The sequence below is a fragment of the Stegodyphus dumicola genome, chromosome 2 (genome assembly GCF_044657685.1).
Source record: "Stegodyphus dumicola isolate Sdum_Otavi_A_Nest chromosome 2, ASM4465768v1".
Classification (NCBI taxonomy): Eukaryota; Metazoa; Arthropoda; class Arachnida; order Araneae; family Eresidae; genus Stegodyphus; species Stegodyphus dumicola.
Window position 1 is genome coordinate 159746861 of NC_140769.1, and position 22485 is coordinate 159769345.

Sequence of the window (22485 nt, forward strand, 5' to 3'; positions counted from 1 at the left end):
AGCGCTAGATGATTTTGCTATCCGAATTGTGCATGTTTTGATTTTTCATCGTTTGTAGATTTTTCATCGTTTCATCGTTTGGAGAAAATCTGCGTGGATCTGAAATGATTGATTTGGGAAGTTGCTGTTGTTGGATTGGTGAATGGAATCAACTACCAACTAGATTACTTCCTTTTCCTCAACATATTTTTAGCATAAATCATGAAAAATATTTTTCGTTTGCTTACTTAATAGGGCAACGTAAATCATATGATCCTTTTTAAATAAATATGATCCTTTTTTATCCCGCTGTACCTACTTCAGAAAATGTCACAGCATCTAGTGGATCACTAAGCCAATCAACATAAAATACAGACGCAATTTTAAACTTTTCTAATGAAAGAACAAAGATAACTGACCCACTTATGATAATTCTCCCCCTTCTAAAAACAGATTTTCGTCTCGCCAAAAGCTAAACCCAGGTCACGTGCCTAACGCAGGATTGTAAACCCGAATCTTTCTTTTTCTTTTACTCCTTCTGGAGCTTATTTGAGGGGGGAAGGGAACTATCGAATGGAACACCGGAAATTATCCGAACATGTTTATGTAAACATCCCTCCCTTTTTTTCCTTTGCATTTTTTGCTTTTTCATGCCTGATTAATAGAATCATTAGGCGATATTGCACTTAGTTCCTTCAGTGCGCAAAATCGTTAGCTGCGTATTTCGGTACTCCAAATCGTTACTAAGGTACTTCAGTACTCCAAATCGTTACTAGGGTACTTCAGTATTCCAAATCGTTACTAGGGTACTCCGGTACAGCAAACCGTTACTCCGGTGTTTCGTTACTTCGGTACTCCAAATCGTTACTTGGGTACTCGGTACTTGAAATCGGTTTTCGGTACTTTTCAAAGTAACGGTTACTTGAGTAACGGGTATTTTGTACCGGGTACTTTTTTGTACCCGTTACTCTCGTACCGGGTACAAGAAAGTACCGAAGTTGCCCATTATTTTGTACCGGGTACTTTTTTGTACCCGTTACTCTCGTACCGGGTACAAGAAAGTACCGAAGTTGCCCATCACTATTTGGGTCGCACGTTGGGTAGCCAACTATAACCAAAACTACCATAAACAAAAGACTCACTTGATCTTTTTAAATAGTTTTAATTAAAAAAAACACAATAAAGCTAAAACATTACAATTAAGGGCGTTATAATTACACATTTAAGTTACAAAGTAAATATCGGGGAAATAGCATGCTTAATTCATGACTCCCGTACATCGACTGAAAACTAGTCTTTTTTTTTTTGGCTAGTGTTTATTCCGGCGGTCGCTAGGGGCGCTTGTTTAGCCGCGGGGTTACAATATCAATTTTTTTCCTACATTACGATTCTGCGACTCAAATTATGCTTAGATATTAAATTTTGTAACTTTTGGTTAGACATATATGGAGAAATTTACCTTGGTGGATTTTTTTCATGTTGCGCCAAGAAAATTCACTTGGCGAACTTCTTAATTTATAGCAACCTACTTTCCTTTTTTTCATTGTCCATGAACGGGAGAAAAGTCCCCTTTCATACTTTCAAATAATTTTAACAGAATGCGTAAAGCACATTTTCGTTATTATAATAAATACGCCAAATTTCAAAACGCGTCAAAATGTAAATTCACGTATATCTTAGGAAATTTTGAATAAAAAACGCTCTTTTTTTTGGGGGGGGAGGCACAGTATGTAAAGACGTCACGAAAAAAATTTCTTCTTAATCCATTTTAAATCAATTTTACAATCCGTTGGGGGAAAATAGGCCTTTATTCTGTCAGGATCCATATTAAATCAGTCTTATAACGTTTTGTAGGGGAAAAAAAAAAAAAAAAAAAAAAAAAAAAAGTCCTTTATTCTGTCCTTACACACAGATGTCACGCAAAAACATCGTTAAATTGCCTTCGATAGAATTCAAAGTGGATACATTCGTTGAAATATGATAACCGGAATTTTTCGTGATTACGATACTTCCTTTAATTCGTTCGTACAAGAAAGTAAAAATCATAAAGGCAAATGCTTTACATTGCAGTGAAATTAATTATTTAATTTATATTGGGAGGGAAAAACATTTCCTCCCGAACCTGCTGGTTAAATTCCGCAAAAAGCACAGGCTTTGATTTGTTACACATTTTGCAAAAATGTACGACATTTAATTAAGTTCCAGTTATTTTACTTAAATCATTGTTGAAACAAAAGTAACAGGGTGTGGAGTCGGGCAGATTTCGGGGTAAAAGGAGTCAGAGCTGGAGTAGCTAAAAACAGGTCAACTGCGACTCCAGTTTCTGTTGGACAGTTTGAATTTGAAATGAAATTAAAATGAATTGAAAAAAAAATTAATGACAAACTAAGTTATTATTTTTATTTATGGACTATATACATTAACAAATAGTTATTTCCTATTTTAGTGACATATTAATAAATAAACACAAGGGAAGAGGATGGATGTGATATTCGCCATTAGTGATTAAACTGATTCATTTAATTACAAATTTCACTGGTAAATTTACGTAAGCAGTAATAGCAGCAAGAACTCTCAAAACTGAAGCCATTCTTAGGAAGCGAGCAGGAAAAAGAGCAATTATTGATCAAGCAAAGCGATGAGGAAGTACATATTTCATGATAAAGAGGTTGTTAGAATTAAGAACTTTTTTAGAAGATGTAGATAACCCTAATGTTTCACTAATAGAAAGACTGTGGAATGATCTTGCAGAATTGGAAACTCTTCTTTCTATACCGTATATAGCCAAAAATGCTGCAATCTGAAGAATTGACAGGATGCAAGAATGGGATGTTTGTTCTTTCTGAAATGGAGGGCATTTTGCAAAAGAGAAACTAGTTTGCTAGACAATGAGAGCTTGCTGGGTTCAATATATGTAGATCCGAAACACCGAATTTTCTTGGATGACGAACAAATTAAAAAGGCAAAGAAAGTCATCTATAAACTTTCATTAAGAATGAAATTATTTTCAGAACAATTAGAGAATTTGAATGAGGACAGTCAAACTGCAGACATTGCATTTGAGTCTCTATCATCCTTTCTCAGCGATGAATTAGATTTTGAGAAATATTTTTGGATAATATTGAAAAGGCTAAGGCAAAGCGAATGAAATGAAAGAACCAAGACCCTTTAGATAGTATAAAAATGAAAAAATACAAACAATTTCTACGCGACCTTTGAAGAAATAGATAAATATGAATGCGCTTGCGAGATACCTCTTTTAGAACTTATAAAAATATATTCTGAAAAGTTAAAAGAAGTAGAAGCCGTATTTATACGGTGGTGCCAGGTTGTACGAAAAAGTAGCTGTAATGCGTGAACTATGTACAATGCAAGTCTTCTCAGTAAATATAAGCTGTACTATGTAATGTATATAATATGCACCATGCAAACCTGTAAACAATAATGAATGCGTAGTGTTAAACTATGTGTTAACCTAAATACCTAAAATGTAAAGTACCTTTAACATAAGTATTAATCAATCTCTCTGTGTGTAATATGTACCATGCAAGTCGGTAAATAATAATGAATGCATAGAGTTAACCTAAGTATCTAATCATGTATAATTAACGTAAATATTGAACCTTACGGATGCAAAGAACCTTAAACATAAGTCATATTCAATTTCCCAGTAAATGTAATGTGTAATATGAAATGTGTGAAATATGTACCATGCAATATGAATGTAAATGCACCATGCAAGTATGAATAAGCAAGTCCGAATATGGTACGGCATGTGTAATAGGCGTGCAAGTCAGAGTATGGCAATATGTACCATGCAAGTCTGAATGGGTAGCGATAACCTGAGTACCTAATTATGTCATTCTAGATAAGGGCGGGCGTGGTGCTCATACCAATTAACCGTAACGGTAGAGGGATGGTGCCCACGTCCTCTCACTCACTCACTCCTCTATTCGTCCAATCAAGAGTGGTGCGATTATATTGGTGTCAGAAACATGTCAATTGGAATGTGTCTGACTGGGCAATGTCATGTTTACTGATGAGTCAAGATTTGCTCTGGAGCCAGATGATAAGCGTATAAGGATATGGTGGGAACAATGAACACACAATCAGTCCCAAAACATCACGCATTCCGAGGCGGAAGCATTATGGTGTGGGCAGGGATTTCATTAGGATACTGCACTGACCTGCACATCTTTAAACGGGGTTCTATGACGGCTGTCCGGTATCGAGATGAAGTCCTAGAATCCACTGTGAGATTGTACACTGCAGCAGTTGGCCCTACTTTTGTTTTAATGGACGATAATGCACATCCCCATAGAGCTGACATCGTTGATGACTACCTGGAAAGTGAAGGGATTGCACGTATGGCGTGGCCAGCATATTCACCAGACTTAAATCCCATTGAAAATCTTTCGGATGCTCTCGGCCATGCTGTATCTTCACGTTTCCCACTTCCAGACACTCTTATTGAGCTTGAAACTGCTCTACAAGAAGAATGGTGATTGCTTAATTCTGGGGGGGTTCACCACCTAATTGAAAGCATGGTCACAAGGTGAACTTTGTATACAGATGAGGGGGGATCACATACCCTATTAATGTCCTTTTTTTTTCATTTTATGCTGTTTATTTTCACTTTGTACATAATTCTATTTAAGTCTCCAGTATGTCATTATCTGATAACTTACAAAAATTTAATATTGTTTTCATTTCTGTATATAATTATTGATTTTGTTTTATGCAAATATATATGCTACTTTCCTGCCGAATTTTCTGCCAGTCAAAGCAGTATTTGTTGATTTTTTTGCATTTTACATCTTTGTGCTTAAATTTTGGAAGTGAGTGTATATATATAGTGGTCTGTGAAGTTCTAAAGGTTGACGACCACTGATCTAAAGGGTATCAAAATTTACTCCCCCCCCAAAAAAAAGCGCTTGATATTTATTTGTTTACTTTATTAAATATTTCTTTGAATGTAAATTGTTTAAGTTGCTTCGTTTTTTTTTTTTTTTTGTGCAAATATTTTCTCTTCAATTCTCTAGAGAAACATAATTTCATTTTCAGTTACGAAGTTCCACTGTTCAAGTCCTGTGGTTGCTGTGTCCAGTATTACACCTAACTTGTCAATCGAAAATTTTCGTTTTCAATAACTTCTCTGTCACTTTCTTCACTATCGGTAGCGGTATTTTCTGGATTTAGAACTATACTACAAATTTGGCTGTCTGTCAATGGATTGAGGGTTGGAGCATTGTCATCGCAATGCAAAACTTCTGTTATATTATCTTCATTTATTACCGCTTCTCCTTATTTCTTTACAAAATCCATTAATTTGAAAATTTCATCTGTGGTTTGCAATATCCGAAAGCCTTAAAATTTGTGGCTACCATCTTCATCATCCTCACCATGAAGTATGGTAGCTGGCCATAAATTAGGCCAAGCATTTTTTAATATATCTGGAGGCGCATCTTTCCACGATTTTATGATGCTTCACACAGCAGATCTTACACTCAAATATTTCAAAAATTCTTGAGTAGTCTTGCCATTATTCAAGAAATTTAACGTGGATTTTAAAAATGCTACTTTATGTTTGCATTTCAGCGGGCACACTATTCAGATATCCATAGGCTGAATGATGGATATACAATTTGGAATAAAGAATAATACGGATACATTAGCTTTCATTAGGTGAAATATGACCCGAACAGCTATCTACAATCAGGACACTTTTTTTTGCATCATCAGGTAAACCAACCGCAATCAAATTTTGCCGAGCCTTGGGTATGAAATGATTTTCAAACTTCATACAGCTTTGACTTTTAGACTTTCATGCGTTATGTCTTTTGTCATCGGTGCTCTTTTATTTGCATGGTATATAACAGGAAAATCTTTACTCTTTTAAATGCTCAAAGGTCAAGTATTTTCGAATAGAAAAGTTTACACTTGTACGTTTCTGCAGCATTTGCACATGCTAAAATTGTTAGTCTAGGTTTGCAATCTTTGACACCAGCTGAAGCATTTTCTGTAGAGGTTGCCAAGGTATTTCACGGCCAGAAAAGACTAGTTTCATCAGCGTTTTAAATTTATCCTGGAGATAACGTTTCATCATTAATGAATTCAGTGAATTCATCTGCAAATAGTTACACAGCTTCGGTATCAACTGAAGCTTTTTCAACTGAAATTTTTAATTGCATTATACCAGGGTGATTTTAAAATTTGGTTAATCTGTTGAATATGTGCACTCAGTTTTTAAGTTCACTTCTTCGTGAAATATTTTGACTTGATCCATAAGCATTGGACTTGTCAACAGCATGCCCGCGTCGTTGTCTGACCTCATCACTTTGTCATGATCATCAACTTTTAGCATAGTGAATAATTTTTCTGTTATTTATTGTGAGTGAGGTGTTGGAATTCATAAAGTTCCTTTTCTTGTTATGTCATATACAGTTGGCTTTCAAGTGCAATATTCCTCGCATAATTTTGAGACAGAAATACCTGTTTCCATTTTTTTGCAGCAATTCCACTTCTTGTTTAATGGGCATCGAAATATGCTTTCGCTTTTTAGATCCTGTTGCAACTCCAGAATTAGAAACTCATTTCGACATAATCAAAAGTTCAAACATTAGTTTTCATAAAATTGCTGTATTTATAAGAGCTTGCAAAAAATAATAAGCTATATCAAACCAGAAAGTTAAGGAATTGCACAATCTGCTATATTAACTGAAATTCTTTGGAATCAGTAAAGTATAATTTTAGCCTAACTTAAAAACGTCTGCATTATTGGTTATCTAGCGTAAGATTGGTGACCCGGATGTCCGGGCGAATATTCACCTGTCCCCTGTAGTGGTTCTGCACGCTGGGCCGGTATTTCAGAAGTCCGTGGTTCGATTCCCAGCGAAGGCATTGCTCATTTTTCATCTTGCCTGTTTCCAAAAAATACCTAATGTCTCTACAGTGGTGCCTGAACTAAAAGAGTTTTGGATGATGGTTTTCCATACCCAGGATTTGGCTATTGGATCCCTTAAAAATTTCAGTTGCGCTTTAAAAAGGGGAGTAAATAAGGGATTTCTCCCACCTTCTTAGCGTGCCTTCATGGTGTAGTGGTTCTGCATGCTGGGCCGGGATTCCAGAGGTTCATGGTTCGATTCCCGGCGAAGGCATTGTCCATTTTTCATCTGGCCTGCTTCCAAAAAATACCTAATTTCTCTACAATTTAATTACTAATATAAAAAAAAAATGTTTAGGCATCGCTGCACCAGTCGTGTCATGTGTTGATAAACATACAGTGATGAAAGCAAAATATAATAAATAAAGATATGCCTGGTTGGCATCAGGGATATAAAATATTAGCAACTGTAAAATCAACAATGTTTCTATGTATAATGTTCTGGTGTGAGATGTATGCCAAGCAGATACACAATTACGAAGCCAAATTATTGATCACACAAATTTATGCTAAAATGATTGTTTCTTCAATAACGGGGTATTTTATTTAGTGCCAAAGTGAAATTAAGAGTCGGGATTCTCCACGTTTTATTACAGGGAAAAAAATCATATGCGCATGCATAAAATACTAAAAAAAATTTCCCTACAAATTTTTTTGTTAGTGGTCCAGATTTTAGATCATTCCAAATATTGGACATCCGGATCTCGGACTTTGTACTGTTTATAATTAATGCAAAATAAAACCACACTTTCCCCTGATTCAAAATAACAGAAGCATAAATGTTCAACATCCATCATCTATCAAGATTCGGCACCAAAATATTCCATTTATATGCACATTTTATTTTTGTTTATGTACACACAACTGTTCTAAAGATATGCATTTCATTCTTACAATTTTTGTGTTGCCAGGTTCAAAAATTAAACCAAACTGCTTGCAGAGGAAAATTGTAACTGACGTCACAAGCAACACCGTTTATCAAGAAGCCAGAACAAATTACCTTATACAATTCATCTTAATTTTTTTCTGTTGTTTCATGACAAACCACTGATACTTTCGTATGAAAATTATTAATTCAATAATGACTCTTAATAGCTTAGTATATACATTTATAATCATTTACTGCCATAAGAAGCTGTAATTTCATTCATTGGAAGTTTCCTTTTTGACTTTTGAGTCAAAAAGTTATTAGTGAACATGAAAAATTCTGAAGAATTGTTTGTGAAATGTTTCGTGCTTACAGATTATTACACATTTCAAGAATGAGCTTATATATATATATATATATATATATATATATATATTTTTTTTTAAATCTGTAATCATGGTTTGCAGGGACATTGTTGTCTCAAGTTTTAGATATTATCAGTCTTCATGGCACCATCTGTAACTGGTAGTCTTGACCCTTTGCACCTGGTCTGTGCTGTGTGGAGTTTTAATGCGCTTTTCATCGATGGAGGTATATATATATGTGTGTGGTCCTTATATCACTGTACTAAGTATTGTGAATGAATAACTAATTGATTTCATATGTAGTTGCAACTGTATTTCTCCCTTGTATGCCTTTCATTAATTTCGAGAAGTATTAGAAATTTCTTGGCAGCTGGGGGGAATATAAGACCAGAGAGAGTACTGAGATATTGCCGGCTTAGGTTTGCTCCTTTAGATGCATCTGCATTGCATTGCGTTGTGTTTAACATTGTTAATAGTTTGAAGTGTAACTACTGATGGTACTGTGTGATATTTTGAAGAGTTGTACGACTGTTTTTGGGGAAACTTCCAGAACTGTGAAGTGTTTCTACAGGTAAAATAAATTATATTAAGCTATCATGAATTCTGTGTACATTCAATCTATTACTAACCTGTACGCATGAAACAAGCTTAGTTTTAAATAGACTTACCCATAAAACCTTATTTTTCCGGCAGAGCTTCACTTTCTTCAGAGTTTTTATGTTACATTATACAAAATTCATAACAATACTTTTTTGTTAAACAGCCATTGTGGGAGCATTGACATTTGATATTCGCCCATTAATTTAAAGAATTAAGTTTGCCAGTTTGGGAATTAATCAGCGATGAATGTTGCATAAAATTATCAATGCAAAATTTGCCTGATCTTTAAATTAAAGGCTGATTACCAGACAGAAATTTTTAGTGCACTGTGCTGCCCATATTTCGCCAAATGCAGAGCATCTCATCTTATTTTTCCCCAGCTGGCCTTTCTAAGTCATTATTTTGTCTGGTTAATGCTATTTGTTATTAATGTTGGGGTGTTACAGACAGTTCTGCGTTTTATCATGAGTAATAACTATGACAACTGCCTTTTATTAGAATTATTTATCTGATAACTCTTTATGGAGAATGATGCACTTTTGAACTTGTGCTCTTATGGGATCTTGAGGTAATATATGAGGGTAATTGGGCATTAGGTCATGAGCACTGATAGGTGAAAAATCACCATGCCCTGCTGACATTTAAGTACATACCTTTGGAGGATTACGCCAAACAACTTGGAATTAGTGTCTGTAGAATCCTAATTCCAAGTGTCTGTCTGATCTAACTTTGGCTTCATATGGTTCGAGAATTATTATTATTATTATTTTGCTATACTTTTGAAATTATTACCCTTAGGCAAAGCCTGAGTTGCTTAATATGTTCTGATGGCCGATTTTATACCTCTGAAAATATAGTCACTTTCTATTTTATATCTTGAACTATGTTTGCCCTTTTTCATTATTGATTTATAAAACCTCTTTTATTATCAGGAGATTGTTAAGTAAATACTAAAATATCATATGGATAACTATGAAGAAGGCTGTCATTCGGTGCCTTAAGAAATCAGATCACAGTTACCAGGAGCAGTTGGCTTGTGATTGGCAGCAGCAGTTATACTGTAGTGCTTTCGTCAAATATAAAGGTTTCGCTTACATAATGATGTTATAATTCTAATTTGAGTGCAACTTCTACAGTCAAAAGTCTTTAATCCGGACTCGTCAGTACCTCGGCGATTCCGGATTATCGATTTTTCCGGATTATAGATCATCAGTTTAAATCTGGTAAGATGGCATGCAGAAATTATAAAATTAAAAATATGAAACCGTAATTTATAAAATAATGAGCAATTATGATCTAAAGGGTATCAAAATTTACAAAAAAAAAAAAAAAAAAAAAGGAAGCTTAATATTTATTTGTTTACTTTATTAAACATTTCTTTCAACGCGCGCATGCGTAAAGCATACCTTACGCATAGCCGAATTAGAAAATTGCAACCAGAAAACTATTTGATTTGTATTCGTGATATTTATAATGACGAGGAATTTGATTTAAATCATATCAAAGACGGAGTACATCGAGATTAAATACTACATTTAGTAAGGAATTATAAGCCGAATAAAATAAAAACATCTGCCCTGAAGATAACGATAGTGCTGACAAATCAACTTCCAATTCATTGCGCGCCGCGACGTCCCCCCCCCCCGCGTAGAGCAGCATGAAATTGATAAACAGATTTCGGAACGGTTAGATAAACAAAGGATATACCTTTATCCATTTTTTGTAGCAATTCGTTTTTTGTTTGATGGACATCAAAACATACTTTCGTTTTCTAGATCCTTTGGGAGCTCCAGCATCGGAAATTCTATTTGACATAATCGAAAGTTCAAGCTTACTGTTATAAAATTGCTCTTACAGTCTGCAAAAAATAATAAGCCGGATCCATTTCGAAGATTAAGGAACAACACAATCATCAACATTAACTGAAATAGATAATTTGATAATTTTAGCTGATACCGTCCGTTATACATTAAACGCGCACGCGAAAACGTATTCTGCGCTTGCTCTGACGCATATGCGCAGTCGTAAATGTCTTGCGCGCACGCGTGAAACGCCTATGAGCATGCGTCAACACGGCGCATGCGCAGAAAGATTTTAGACATGTTCAAAAACAATATTGATTAAAAAATAGATTAAATAATTTCTGCTTTCCCCCCTGTATTTATTTTCTCTGATTTCTTCCATACTATATGGCAGAACTTTATATCACTAAACAATTAATTATCAGTTCTGTTAATAAATTTTTATAATTAATGGGATTTTGGTTATGCTGATCAATTGCTGATGCATATTCAGCTGCTGACCCCTTGACCATTGTCGTTTCACCCACGGGGTTCTGTACTGAACCCATTGGGGATCCATGTTGCAGAAGAGTAGTTTCGGTCATTAAGGGAACAAAATAAAATTTTAAATTCTTAGTAGGTGCCATCCATTCAAGTTTCATAATTAAACATCAAATGTCACATTGCAAATTAGTTTTGTTTGAAAGACATACCTTTATTGAACTAAACAACAAATATTTATAATTTATATTCTTTAAAAAAATTTCTTTTGATATGTCAATGTGAAATTTATATTTGTAATTTATCTGCTAACTTATTATAATTGATAATATAATTTGAATTGCATGCTCTTAAACAGTTATCTAAGTGCAAATTAGTAAGTTTTGAATGATACTTAAAATAAGTTACATTCAAAAACAAAGTCTCTTTACCACACATGACTTTGGAATAGGATACTGATTTCTGTTTACAAAGTTCCAAAATATCTTATTAGTTACATACGGTTTTAAAATAACATCATATTGCAAGATTACTAGTTCTGTTTTTTAGTTTTCCATATTGTTAAGATGAAAGTAGTTAAAAATTGCTGTAGCTGTGTTTTCTCCATCAGTAATATTAAAGAGATTTATAAAGAATTTTAAAATAGGCTCTAAATTCTCAAAATCAACAAACCTAGAATCAAATTCAGTTTGCAATGCAGATGTAATTTGAAGATGTGAGTCTGTCTTTCTGTCACTTTTTTGATATTGGGGGAAATGCATTAAGGATTTTCATAAGAGATCCCTGCTAAAAATGCCCCGTAGAAACCCATAAAATTTTTTTACGGGGAATTGGCTTACGGGTACCCGTACAGCTCTGTGGGTACCCGTAGGCCAAATCCCCGTAAAAACCCACAGACAGAAACCCGTACAACTGTACAGGTACCCGTAGGCCAAATCCCCGTAAAAACCCACAGACAGAAACCCGTACAACTGTACGGGTACCCGTAGGCCAAATCCGCGTAAAAACCCATAGAAAGAAACCCGTACGGTTGTACGGGTACCCGTAGGCCAAATCCCCGTAAAAACCCATAGAAAGAAACCCGTATGTTTGTACGGGTACCCATAGGCCGAATACCCGTAAAAACCCATAGAAAGAAACCTGCACGGCTGTATAGGTACCTGTAGGCGAAATACCCGTAAAAAACCTGTAAACGGAAACCCGTACGACTGTGCGGTTACGAGTAGGCCAAATCTCTGTAGAACTGTAGGCACTATAAACAAAATCCCAGTAAAAACCCATAGCCAAAAATCAAAACTTTATATGCATATCCATTGGCCAAATTTCCATTAAAGAAATGGGTATTCCGTAGGTCTATGCCTTGTAAAAACCAGTAAACAAAAGCATGTACACCTATACAGGCACCCACATGCCAAATCCTGTAAAAACCACTATACAAAAATCCACAGACCAATAAAGGTACCTCTTGGAAAAATCGCTGCACAAAACCCATAAACAGAACCAATAGCATTATACCATACTGGAGTATCCATACATAGAATCGTACATAGAACGGGTATCCATATACAGAATCCCTATAAAAAACAATACACAAAAATAGAACTGTAAATCAAATTTCCATAAAAACATAAACCAGCAGAAGTACATAATTAGCACTGATGAAATGTACAGAACTAAATTGCGGAGAAAGCATGTAAAGTAATTTTAAATAAAACTCAATGCAAATAAATAAAAATTTTTAAATATCTAGAAGCCTACGAGCCCGTCCTTCTTAATGCACATCAATATCTATAAACATATTACAAAATATTTGTATAAATTCTCTTTACAAAATGTTAAACTACCTTTATATAATTTTGAAAATAAAATGAATAGAAAGATAATAACCAAAGTCATGATTCACAACCATCGAATGATATATGTACATATATATACGTAAGAAAAATAAGGAATATGCAAAAGATTAAATTAAATCTAGTCTCATACTTGTAAAGAAAAATAGACCAAAAAGAAAAAACAATGTAAGCTACTATGATCATCTAAATTTTCACATAATTTTAGTAGTGGAAAAAAAAGAAATCTTAAGCTTGTATGTCTTGTCTACCTCATTCAATAAGTAATAAACACATTAAATATTTCAATGTTTGTTTCATTAATAAAACTTACCTTTTTTTGCTCGCGAAATATAATTAGTACATTTTTTAAAACATAAAAAAACATTCTTTTTGCTCGGCCACATCACATTAGTTGAAAAATTGAATCATGCAAGATCATTTTTAAGTAAAGTATGCACAAATTTATTAGTACATAATATTCAAATGATAAAGCATCTACATGAACAAGCTTTAAAAAAGTATTTCTAAACTGTAATCAAAAAAATAAATTTTCCAAAATACAGTTTCAGTAGAATGCAAAAACTACATTTCTGCATCTGCACACTGAAACAAATTATCAAGCCTGAAATTATCACTTTTCAGTCTTTAAGCACATTGTTTTTCAGAATAAAAGTAAAGATGGAAAATCAATTTCACGCTCAGAAACTCCATTTCACAAATAGTCAGTTATCAGCAACGTTCTCTCAAACATTAGACACGATTACACGTGCATGGCGTTAGTGGTATATTCATAGTCAGTGCTGGTATTTCATTATTTATTACTAATTTCTAAACAGTAAAACATAGTAAAATTTGTAATACAGTAAATCCTAGTAAATAATATATTGCATTACTACAACCACGAAGAAAGTAACACCACCATCACACAACAATAACTAGAGCGGCGCCATATTGCTTGTTTGGGAAACTTCTGAGAGTGGGAGATGGAGGGGGAATTTTTTTCTTCACGTCAGCGTTAACAGGGAGAAAAGTTTTGCGATTGTGAATGAACTTGTTCGCGTTAAAGAGATGTTGGTTGATACCGGTGTTTATTTGTAATATCAGAAATGTAAGTGCTTATGTGTGTGTATTCAGAGAACCAACTCGTAGCAAAAATCACCTCCCTAAGATGACCGCCTCTGAAAGAAACCAGTATTTCTGAAAACATAAGTATACTTTGGTATTGAATATTCCCTCTGTAAGGCGACCATTCACAAAGGAAATTCTGCAAGGGTGTCTGGTCGCCTTAGAGAGATTCATTCAGTAGATGCAATCTCCCTAAGACGACCACCTCTAAAAGATAAACGTATCTCTGAGAACGTGAGTATCTATATGCATTGAGCATCACCCCTCTAAGGCGACCACTTGCAAAGATGAACTTTTATTTGCGGCTGGTCGCCTTGGAGAGACCTCGTTGTGTGTGGTGTATATGATTACTGTTATTGTTTCCGAAAAAAAAATTTAAATCAAATAAATAAGCATATTTAGGAAAAACCTTCTCTAAAACGACCACCTGCGTTTCCAGGTTACTCTGATGGTCTTAAAGAGATCATATTTTCATTCTGTTAATTAATTGTTTACAAGAAGTCTATTAACGTCAGATAAAAAAATAGCATAAACCCATATAAACCAACAGAAGATTTATTATTATATTGATACCAGTAAGAAAACCAGTAAAAATCAATATAAACCTATACAAACCAGTACAAAGTTCTGCCATTGAATGTTGGTTGTATGGGTGTCAATTGATACCAGTAAGAAAAACCCACAGAGATCAATAGAACCCAGTAAAAGTCAATAGAGACCATCAAAAATTCTATAGGTACCAGTAGAAAGTTTTACTGGTTCCTATGGGTCATTTTGAAACCAGTAAAAAAAACCCACAGAGACCAACAGAAACCAGTAAAAGTCAATAAAAACCCATAAAATCTTATGGGTACCCATAACCCATAAAAAGTTTTACTGGTTTCTATGGGGCATTTTTAGTAGGGATGATACATATACAATTCTAACATTGACTTGAAGTTATTGATAGCACTGATCATATCAGCAATGTAATTATTTCTACCCTGTAATTTCAAATTTAGCTCAATAAGTTGTTAAATTGGTAAAAAATAAATTAATTAATTAAAAATAAAGGGGCCAAATTTATTAACCAGTTTATATCTTTCAGATGTTTTGTAATTCTTTAGTTCTTCCTCTCCTTGAAGTGTTAAAAAAACTCATTTATTTGCGGTCAAAATTGATAAATTGTCCAAGCATGTTTCTCTAGCTCAGCCAACAAATCTAAGTGTGCAAAAAGAACATTGGTAAATTGTGTATCTTCATCATTTTACAAAAGCAGTTTAAATAGTCTATGATGCACTCCACTTGTCTTCATTATTGAATTGATGATTTTTGTCTTGGAATTCAATGATTTTTGCACACGATGATTGCTGATGTAGAATGCAGTGACATGCTAAATTTTGGAGGGGAAGAAAAACTTGTTGGCATAAAGCAATAAATCCAATATTCTTCCCTGTCATGGCTTCCGCTCCGTCAGTTGTTATTGAGGATAATTTTCAGTCGGTATTTTAGTGTCAACCAAGAATGTTTTTATTGCACGAAGTAAATCCCTTCCTTGCGTTGCTCTTTAAGTGGTAGGATTTTTAGAAATTCTTCTTTTATGGTAAAGTTGTCAAAGGCCATCTTGGCACTTATTGCCAATTTTATGTTATTTTATATATATTATTGCCTGTTATACATTTTGATTCATCCAATTATAAGGTGAAAATGCACATTTGTTCATATCTTTCAGAAGGTGGGTTTCGAAGTGGCCTCTGATTGTTTCATTTCTTCATGTGACAGTTCTAGCTGAAAATTGCATGGCATTTACGGCCGAAACAATTTCTTTTTCCTTTTTAAAATCAGCAAAATGTATGTCTGCAGATTCCAACAATGCTACTTTTGTTATTGCTCCATCCATTGTGGCTTTTTTTCTCTTAAGTAAGTGTATGTGAAACGTGAATGAATGCAATTGTTGCTGCTTTTGATGTTTCCAATGGCTTGGTAAAAGTAGATTATTGCTTCGATGATTTAATGATACAAATTTTGATGACTTAAAAGGATAATTTTTTTTTTATTTCTTCGAAGTTCAAGGTACTCTGAGTCAATCTTCAGCACTGTTTTAAAATGTCTCTCAAGGTTACTTTCCTTTGCAATTGCAACTACGCTTTTGTTGCGTAATAAGCATATATATTTGTCTTTATGATTAACAGTGGCGTAGATAGGGTGGGGCAAGAGGGGACATCTGTCCCCAGGTGCAGCATCCAGGGGGCGCCAATATGCTTCCATTCTTCATTTAAATGATAAGTGTGTACTCGGCTTAGCTTGGTTCATCATGGGTTGTTACATTCACAGTTTGTAAGCAATTCTCTGTAAGAAAACATCCTGGATGATCAAAGTGTACGCCAACAAATCTAACAAGAAAGCAACAACTTTCTAATAATAAACTAATACTTTGTAATTAATGATTTCACTGCCTGCCTAAAAGTCAGAAATTCAGAGTATGTTTACGAATTATTCAAAATTGTCACATACAGACAGATAAAGTAGAAAGATTTCTTGTTCTGCACCTGCTATGACTTTCAGCCTACACATACTGCCAATTACATCTGAGAGGTTGTATCAACCACCGTGCCGTCGGGTCAGTCGGACTTTAGTTGACTCCACTCAGCAATGAAACTTTTCGAGTTGTGGTGATGCAGTAAAGTGGCTGTTTGAGACATAGATGTAAAAATATGTAATTTTAATATGTATTATATGAACATAAACCAAAAACTGCAAAATTGCACACAAAGCAGAATAACATAATAAGGTGCATTGGGACGGGGTGGCGGGCGGCGCGGCTTGCACGGGGGTCACTTTGCCAACCCCTGGTGTAGAACATTACAAATTATTAAATATGCATGGAGATATCTAATATGATGAGTGTTATCGATAATGTGAAAATTTTTTAGACTTACAGCAGTGTAATAAATATCAGTTTACAAGTGTGATTTTTGAAAATGGATAGATGCTCAATCCATCTATCTGATTTTAGAAGTTAAAAATTTCAGTCACTGAGCTGTTAATTTTTTCAGCAAAGACATACCTCTGATTTTTTTACAGGTTCATTTCCTAATTTTTCATGCATTATAAAAGTTTTATAATGTTACACACATGAAATCTGTTTTTATTTTAAAATTTGAATTTTAATTATCCTGATGACTTGTTGTTCACATTAGATAAATATACAGTGCCATGCAGCTTATTAGCTCATGGCCAAAAATTTCCTTTTCGCTGTAATTTAATAAAAATCAGTTAAAAAATAATAATGGGAACCATGCTTATTGCAGGGACTGGAAGAAAAAAAAAAAAAAAAAAACATTTGCATTATTTTATTAACCTGTACTATTTTCATCTCCTGAGAACCTTGGTATTATATCCTGTTTACCCATATTTCACTAATGAATATGCACATGTGTAAATGCTGTGTGTATTATAGCCTAGCTCATGATTTAAATGTCAGCTATGTCTTTTCTAAATTATGTTTTCTTCCTGTAATTCTAATAATTTTTCTCTGTTTCCCATAGAGTTGCCAAGACAGTATGGGATCAAATGTATCCCATTTGGACAATGACCTAGAACATGTGGACAAATCAGGTAATTTTCCTTACCTAATTATTATAAGTCACATCAATTAATCTTTAATTTCAGATCCGCTTCATAACAGGCAATAAATTCTGTATGATGGAGATTTCAGTAACAGGTATTAATTCCTCAATCGTATGTGAACAAAAATAAATGCCCATTTTACAGGACTAAAAGTTATTGAAAGAATTTTGGAAAAATTTATGGGATAAGGAGGGAAGAAAAAAAAAAAACTTTATTAGCTGTATATAAAAACATTTTTTAAGTGGTTTCTGCATGGTAAGTCTAGAAACGAATTTAATGTAGTTCTTTTTAAGCTGTTACTTACCTTCAAGGTTTTTTTTAAAAACTGGTAACTTTATCACAGATTAAATTATTTCAGTATACTCTAGGCATCTATCAAATTGCTTCCATTTTGATACAAGCTGTGCTTATGAAAGGTATTTATAGGCATTATGTCTCAGAAAATATTTGTTATAATTTTGAGAATGGATCTTTTGATTTTTTTTTTTTTTTTTTGGCTTTTTTCTAAAACATTTAGATTTATTCAGTAAAAGTGTCAGATGGTAAAGCAAGCATCTCTGTACAGTGCAATTCTATTGAATCTTGTATTATAACTTGCAGTTGAAAATTTTTCATTCTTTTATTAAGGTATGGCAAGCTAAAAAAAGGGAAATAAAATACAGTACAAAGTCCAAAATCTGGACGTCCATTATCCGGAATGATCTAAAATCCGGACCTCAAAGCCACAAACATTTTTTTTTTTTGGTATGCTTTATGCATGCGCATGTGATTTTTCCTTCCATAGTAAAAGATGTGGTGATTTTCACTTGAAAATTCCGATTCTTAATTTCACTTAGGCACTAAATAAAATACCTTGTTATGGAAAAATAATGATTTGTTTCATGACAAGGTATTTTATTTAGTACCTAAGTGAAATTAGGCACTAAATAAAATCATGTGAGCATACATTTGTGAGATTAATAATTTGGCTCCGTATCTGCTTGGCATATATCTCAAACGTTCGATTCCGTTTAGCTCTGTTCGCCACGCTTACCGAAACGTTCACCTATACCCCTTAGACTTAGACATTTCTATATTACCGAGCTATTGCAGGTGCAATGTTGTCGGTTCCTTAAATTAAGCCCAAGGGCACATGACATAATGAGTTCAGGAAATGGAAAAATCTCGGATCTGAAAACGGAGAAAGGAAAAGTGAGATGGGTACCAAAAGGACAAAGGCATCTAGCGGGTGAACAGAACTTGACAAAATGAAGAAAATCCAAACGGATCCTTCACAATTCAGAGAAACGACAAATGCAAAACATGGTTGAAAATGCTATACAACAACAACAAAAGTTCAATACTAGTATAAAACTACACAAAAATAACCCATACAACAGAAAATCAATACACAACGACTATTACAACAGCACACTAAAAGTCCAAATAACTTGGAGTACAGCACACTTTATCAGATAAAATGAAAGAAATTAACGCCTCTAATTGAGGAGCAAGAAAAGAAGCAGAAATCCCATCTCATGAACGTGTGAGCAGCAAGTGGTCTTATGTTGCGGTCTTCATTGAGTATTTCGTAGTTAAAGAGTTGAGAATAGTTCACATAGTGGCATTGGACAACTTTAGAGAAGAATTTCGCATTTGTTCTTTTAATAAATTCGGTAATGGTTTCAAGCTTAAGATCTCTATGAAGAAGTTCATTTCGGATGAGAAAGTTAGCATCAGTGATAATACGAAGAAATTTATTCTGCACTATTTGAAGTTGATGTAGTTGATTAGGAGAGGCAGTATTCCAAGTTGGAGATGCATAACAAAGAATAGATCGGATACAAGTAGTATTAAATATGTCCCTTGATTCTTAGGCTAAGATTAGAAAATTTTCCAATTACTGGAAGAAAACTGCACATAATTCCAATTGCTTTATTTTTAACATTCTTAATATGGTTGGTCCAAGTGAGATTATGGTTAAGAATCACTCTTAGGTATTTGTCTTTTGTAACTAAGGGAACAGGCTCTTGAAAGGAAAAGTTCTTTAAACTTAATGCGTTTTTTGTTTTTGCGAAGGATTAAAAGCTGAGACTTACTGGGGGTAATTTTAACTCTCCAATTGATGCACCAGTCCTCTACAGTGTAAAGAAAATCTTGCATTTTATACCCAATGCCAATGATTAAAAATTGCGGAGTGTCTATGGTTCAAAACCATGTTTCATAAAAGCGAGCAGTAATAGGAAAATTGCATAAGTAGTAAACTTGATGCCCAATAGAGGGAGCCACATGGCTCGAGAAAGTTTAGGGACAACGAGAATTTATAAAACTTAAGAATACGTAACTTTGTTGTAAGTTTTTAGATTTTTAATTTTTTTTTGAAATTTTGATTTTTTATAATTTTTTAGTATTTTATAATTTTTTATATAAACACGATACAATACAAAAGCATAAAGTGGACAGGAAAGATTTTACGATTAATAGGCTCATTGGCATGTGGCATACAGTGGGAGTGCAAATAATAAAGTTAATGCGAGAAAATATTCAAGGCAGAATTAAATTCTGCGGGAGGTATGATTCTACAGGGAACAGAATAACTTTGCATAATGACCACTTCTCAGGTTGCAGGAAAGGATGATGGTAAAGTTTGGCAAAATAAGCAACAACGTGGCAGCTCACTGAGGGGACGACCTTCGCTCACGGGGTGTCGTCTGGAACCGGTGTTAGAGGGGCGTGTCTACGCCTTTTAGATGGTGGGTAGATGCCGTAGTCCCGAACAGTGATGGCTCTTGTTCTCTTTCGCGAGCTGCGAATAGCTGGGTCATACTCTGGCAGTTGTTGCAATGCTCGGTTATCAGTCTGTTCAATTTTGATGAATAAATTTTGACCAAGTTTTTTAAGAACATAATCCACAGGTTTAATGTTTAAATCCGAATGAATCACATCTGTACGGACGTACCAGGCTGCGTTCAGGGCCATATGTAGTATTTTACTCTGAAAGGATTGAAGTTTTTTCGCATGAATTTTGGCAGCCGTAACCCAGATAGTACAAGCATACATAAATATGGGTCTTGTATCAGGTATAGAGAAGGATTTTGCTTTTAATTGATAGATGACTTTCGAGCTAAAAGGAAGTTAAAGTCAGCCTTCACTTTATTCAAAGCGTGATCAATGTGAAAGTGCCAAAGTAATTTTGAATCAAGTAACACACCTAGGTACTTGTAGGAATTTGACCAGGGAACATAGTCGTTGAAAAACCTTAAATTAATGCTAGGGTACAGGAGTGGGCCTTGGTTAAAGATCATAGCAGCACATTTAGCAACATAATTTTGATCTTCCAGTTACCATATTGCGGTAAGTACACTGAGACTGTGACCATCTCATGTCCGTCATTTCTATCTTGGCTAATGAAACAGGACTGGAGCGAGTTGCGCACATAAATTGCGGCCCCCACCCCACCCCGGTGACTCAAACGATTGCACCTATATGTGCGGTAATTGGACACTTCTGTTACAAGGGTATATATATCAGGGATAAATAGAAGGGCTAGGTCATTTCTTTGTTCGACTCCTCGCCGACGCGAGCCTCATGGAGGGGATGAATTGGAAGTAATCTGACGTGTCTGTGTTGCACCTGCTCTGATTTCGCGCGTTTAAAACTGTACTTTCATTCACTTGCGAAACTATTTTCTGGAGGTCGCATATCCCAAATTAATTTTAATCATACATATTTGTTTTCTAATAATGCAAATATTTAATATTTTGTATATATATAGATATAGTTTTAGTCAGCTTTCCTTTTAAATTCTATATTTAAAGTATCCTTTATGTAATATGGCTTCTTGTGCTGTAGCAACGTGCCGTAACGCTTATAGAAATACGAAAGGAAGAGATATTGTATTTCATGCTTTCCCAAAGGACAATTTGCTTTTGACGAAAGAATGGATACATGAATGTCGAAGACAGGATTCTATTAATGTGAAAAACGCAAGAATTTATGGCGAACATTTTCTGTGCGGTGATTATGAAGATGACATAAGAAATCGCTTGCTTGGATTGCCGCAAAAGAAACTGTTGAAATGCAATACTGTGCCGAAAGTAAATTTATCGTATGCAATAAACGAAACAACACCAAGAAATCGGAGACATTTGAAAAGAAAAGTAATGCAGAGTGGTTTTGAAAAACTACATGAATGAATACCAAAGAAAATTTATTTTGAAGCTGAGAACGAAATTGAAGCTGACAATAATAAATCAAATGTCAATGATTTTGAAATAAAATTCACAAGTGACAATGTCCTAAGTGAAAATATCCCTGAATGCCCTAAGTGTAAAGATAAACAAGAATGTATTGATAATTTGAAGAACAAAATAATATCCTTAGAAAATTGTAATAAAATATTGAAAAATAGAGAAAAGAAAAATTTTAGAATGTTTGCTCAGCGACAAAGAAGGTGGACGACATCTATAAAGAAATTTGTATCGGAAATTTAGAAATTAAAATCCCAAACAGCGAAATTTAGGAAAAAATAGCACGGATCGGAGAATTAGGAAAAACGGTCTAAAGCATATTTTTACAAAGACGCAGATTAACGCATTGCTAGAAGAGAAGGAAAAAATCAGGTAGACTAGTGAAGATATTTCACGTTGCATTGTCATAAGAGCTCTGTCATCTATAAGGAACGTTTTTGGTAAGAAAAAATTGGGAATTCCTTTACCTAGCACTAACATATTAAGGAGATGGTGCGCTAAATTTTCATGTAGTTCAAGAATTCAGAGTGATGTTCTTCCTGTAATGAAGGAACGATGCGAATATTTAAACTCTGTAGAAAAAATATGCGTTCTCGGTTTCGACGAAATGCATATAGATTCTAAACTTAGCTATGACTCTAAACTGGACC

The 22485-nt window shown here is 34.4% G+C and overlaps 1 protein-coding gene across 1 annotated transcript in view; it reads left to right on the plus strand.

Moving 5' to 3' along the window:
* LOC118187035 (uncharacterized) overlaps positions 1 to 22485 on the plus strand; it is a 211258-nt gene that overhangs the window by 29293 nt on the left and 159480 nt on the right. Inside the window, exon 2 of the mRNA XM_085811377.1 lies at positions 17525 to 17594. Within this exon, the coding sequence (XP_085667503.1) occupies positions 17525 to 17594 (70 nt within the window). The remainder of the gene's footprint in view (positions 1 to 17524; positions 17595 to 22485) is intronic.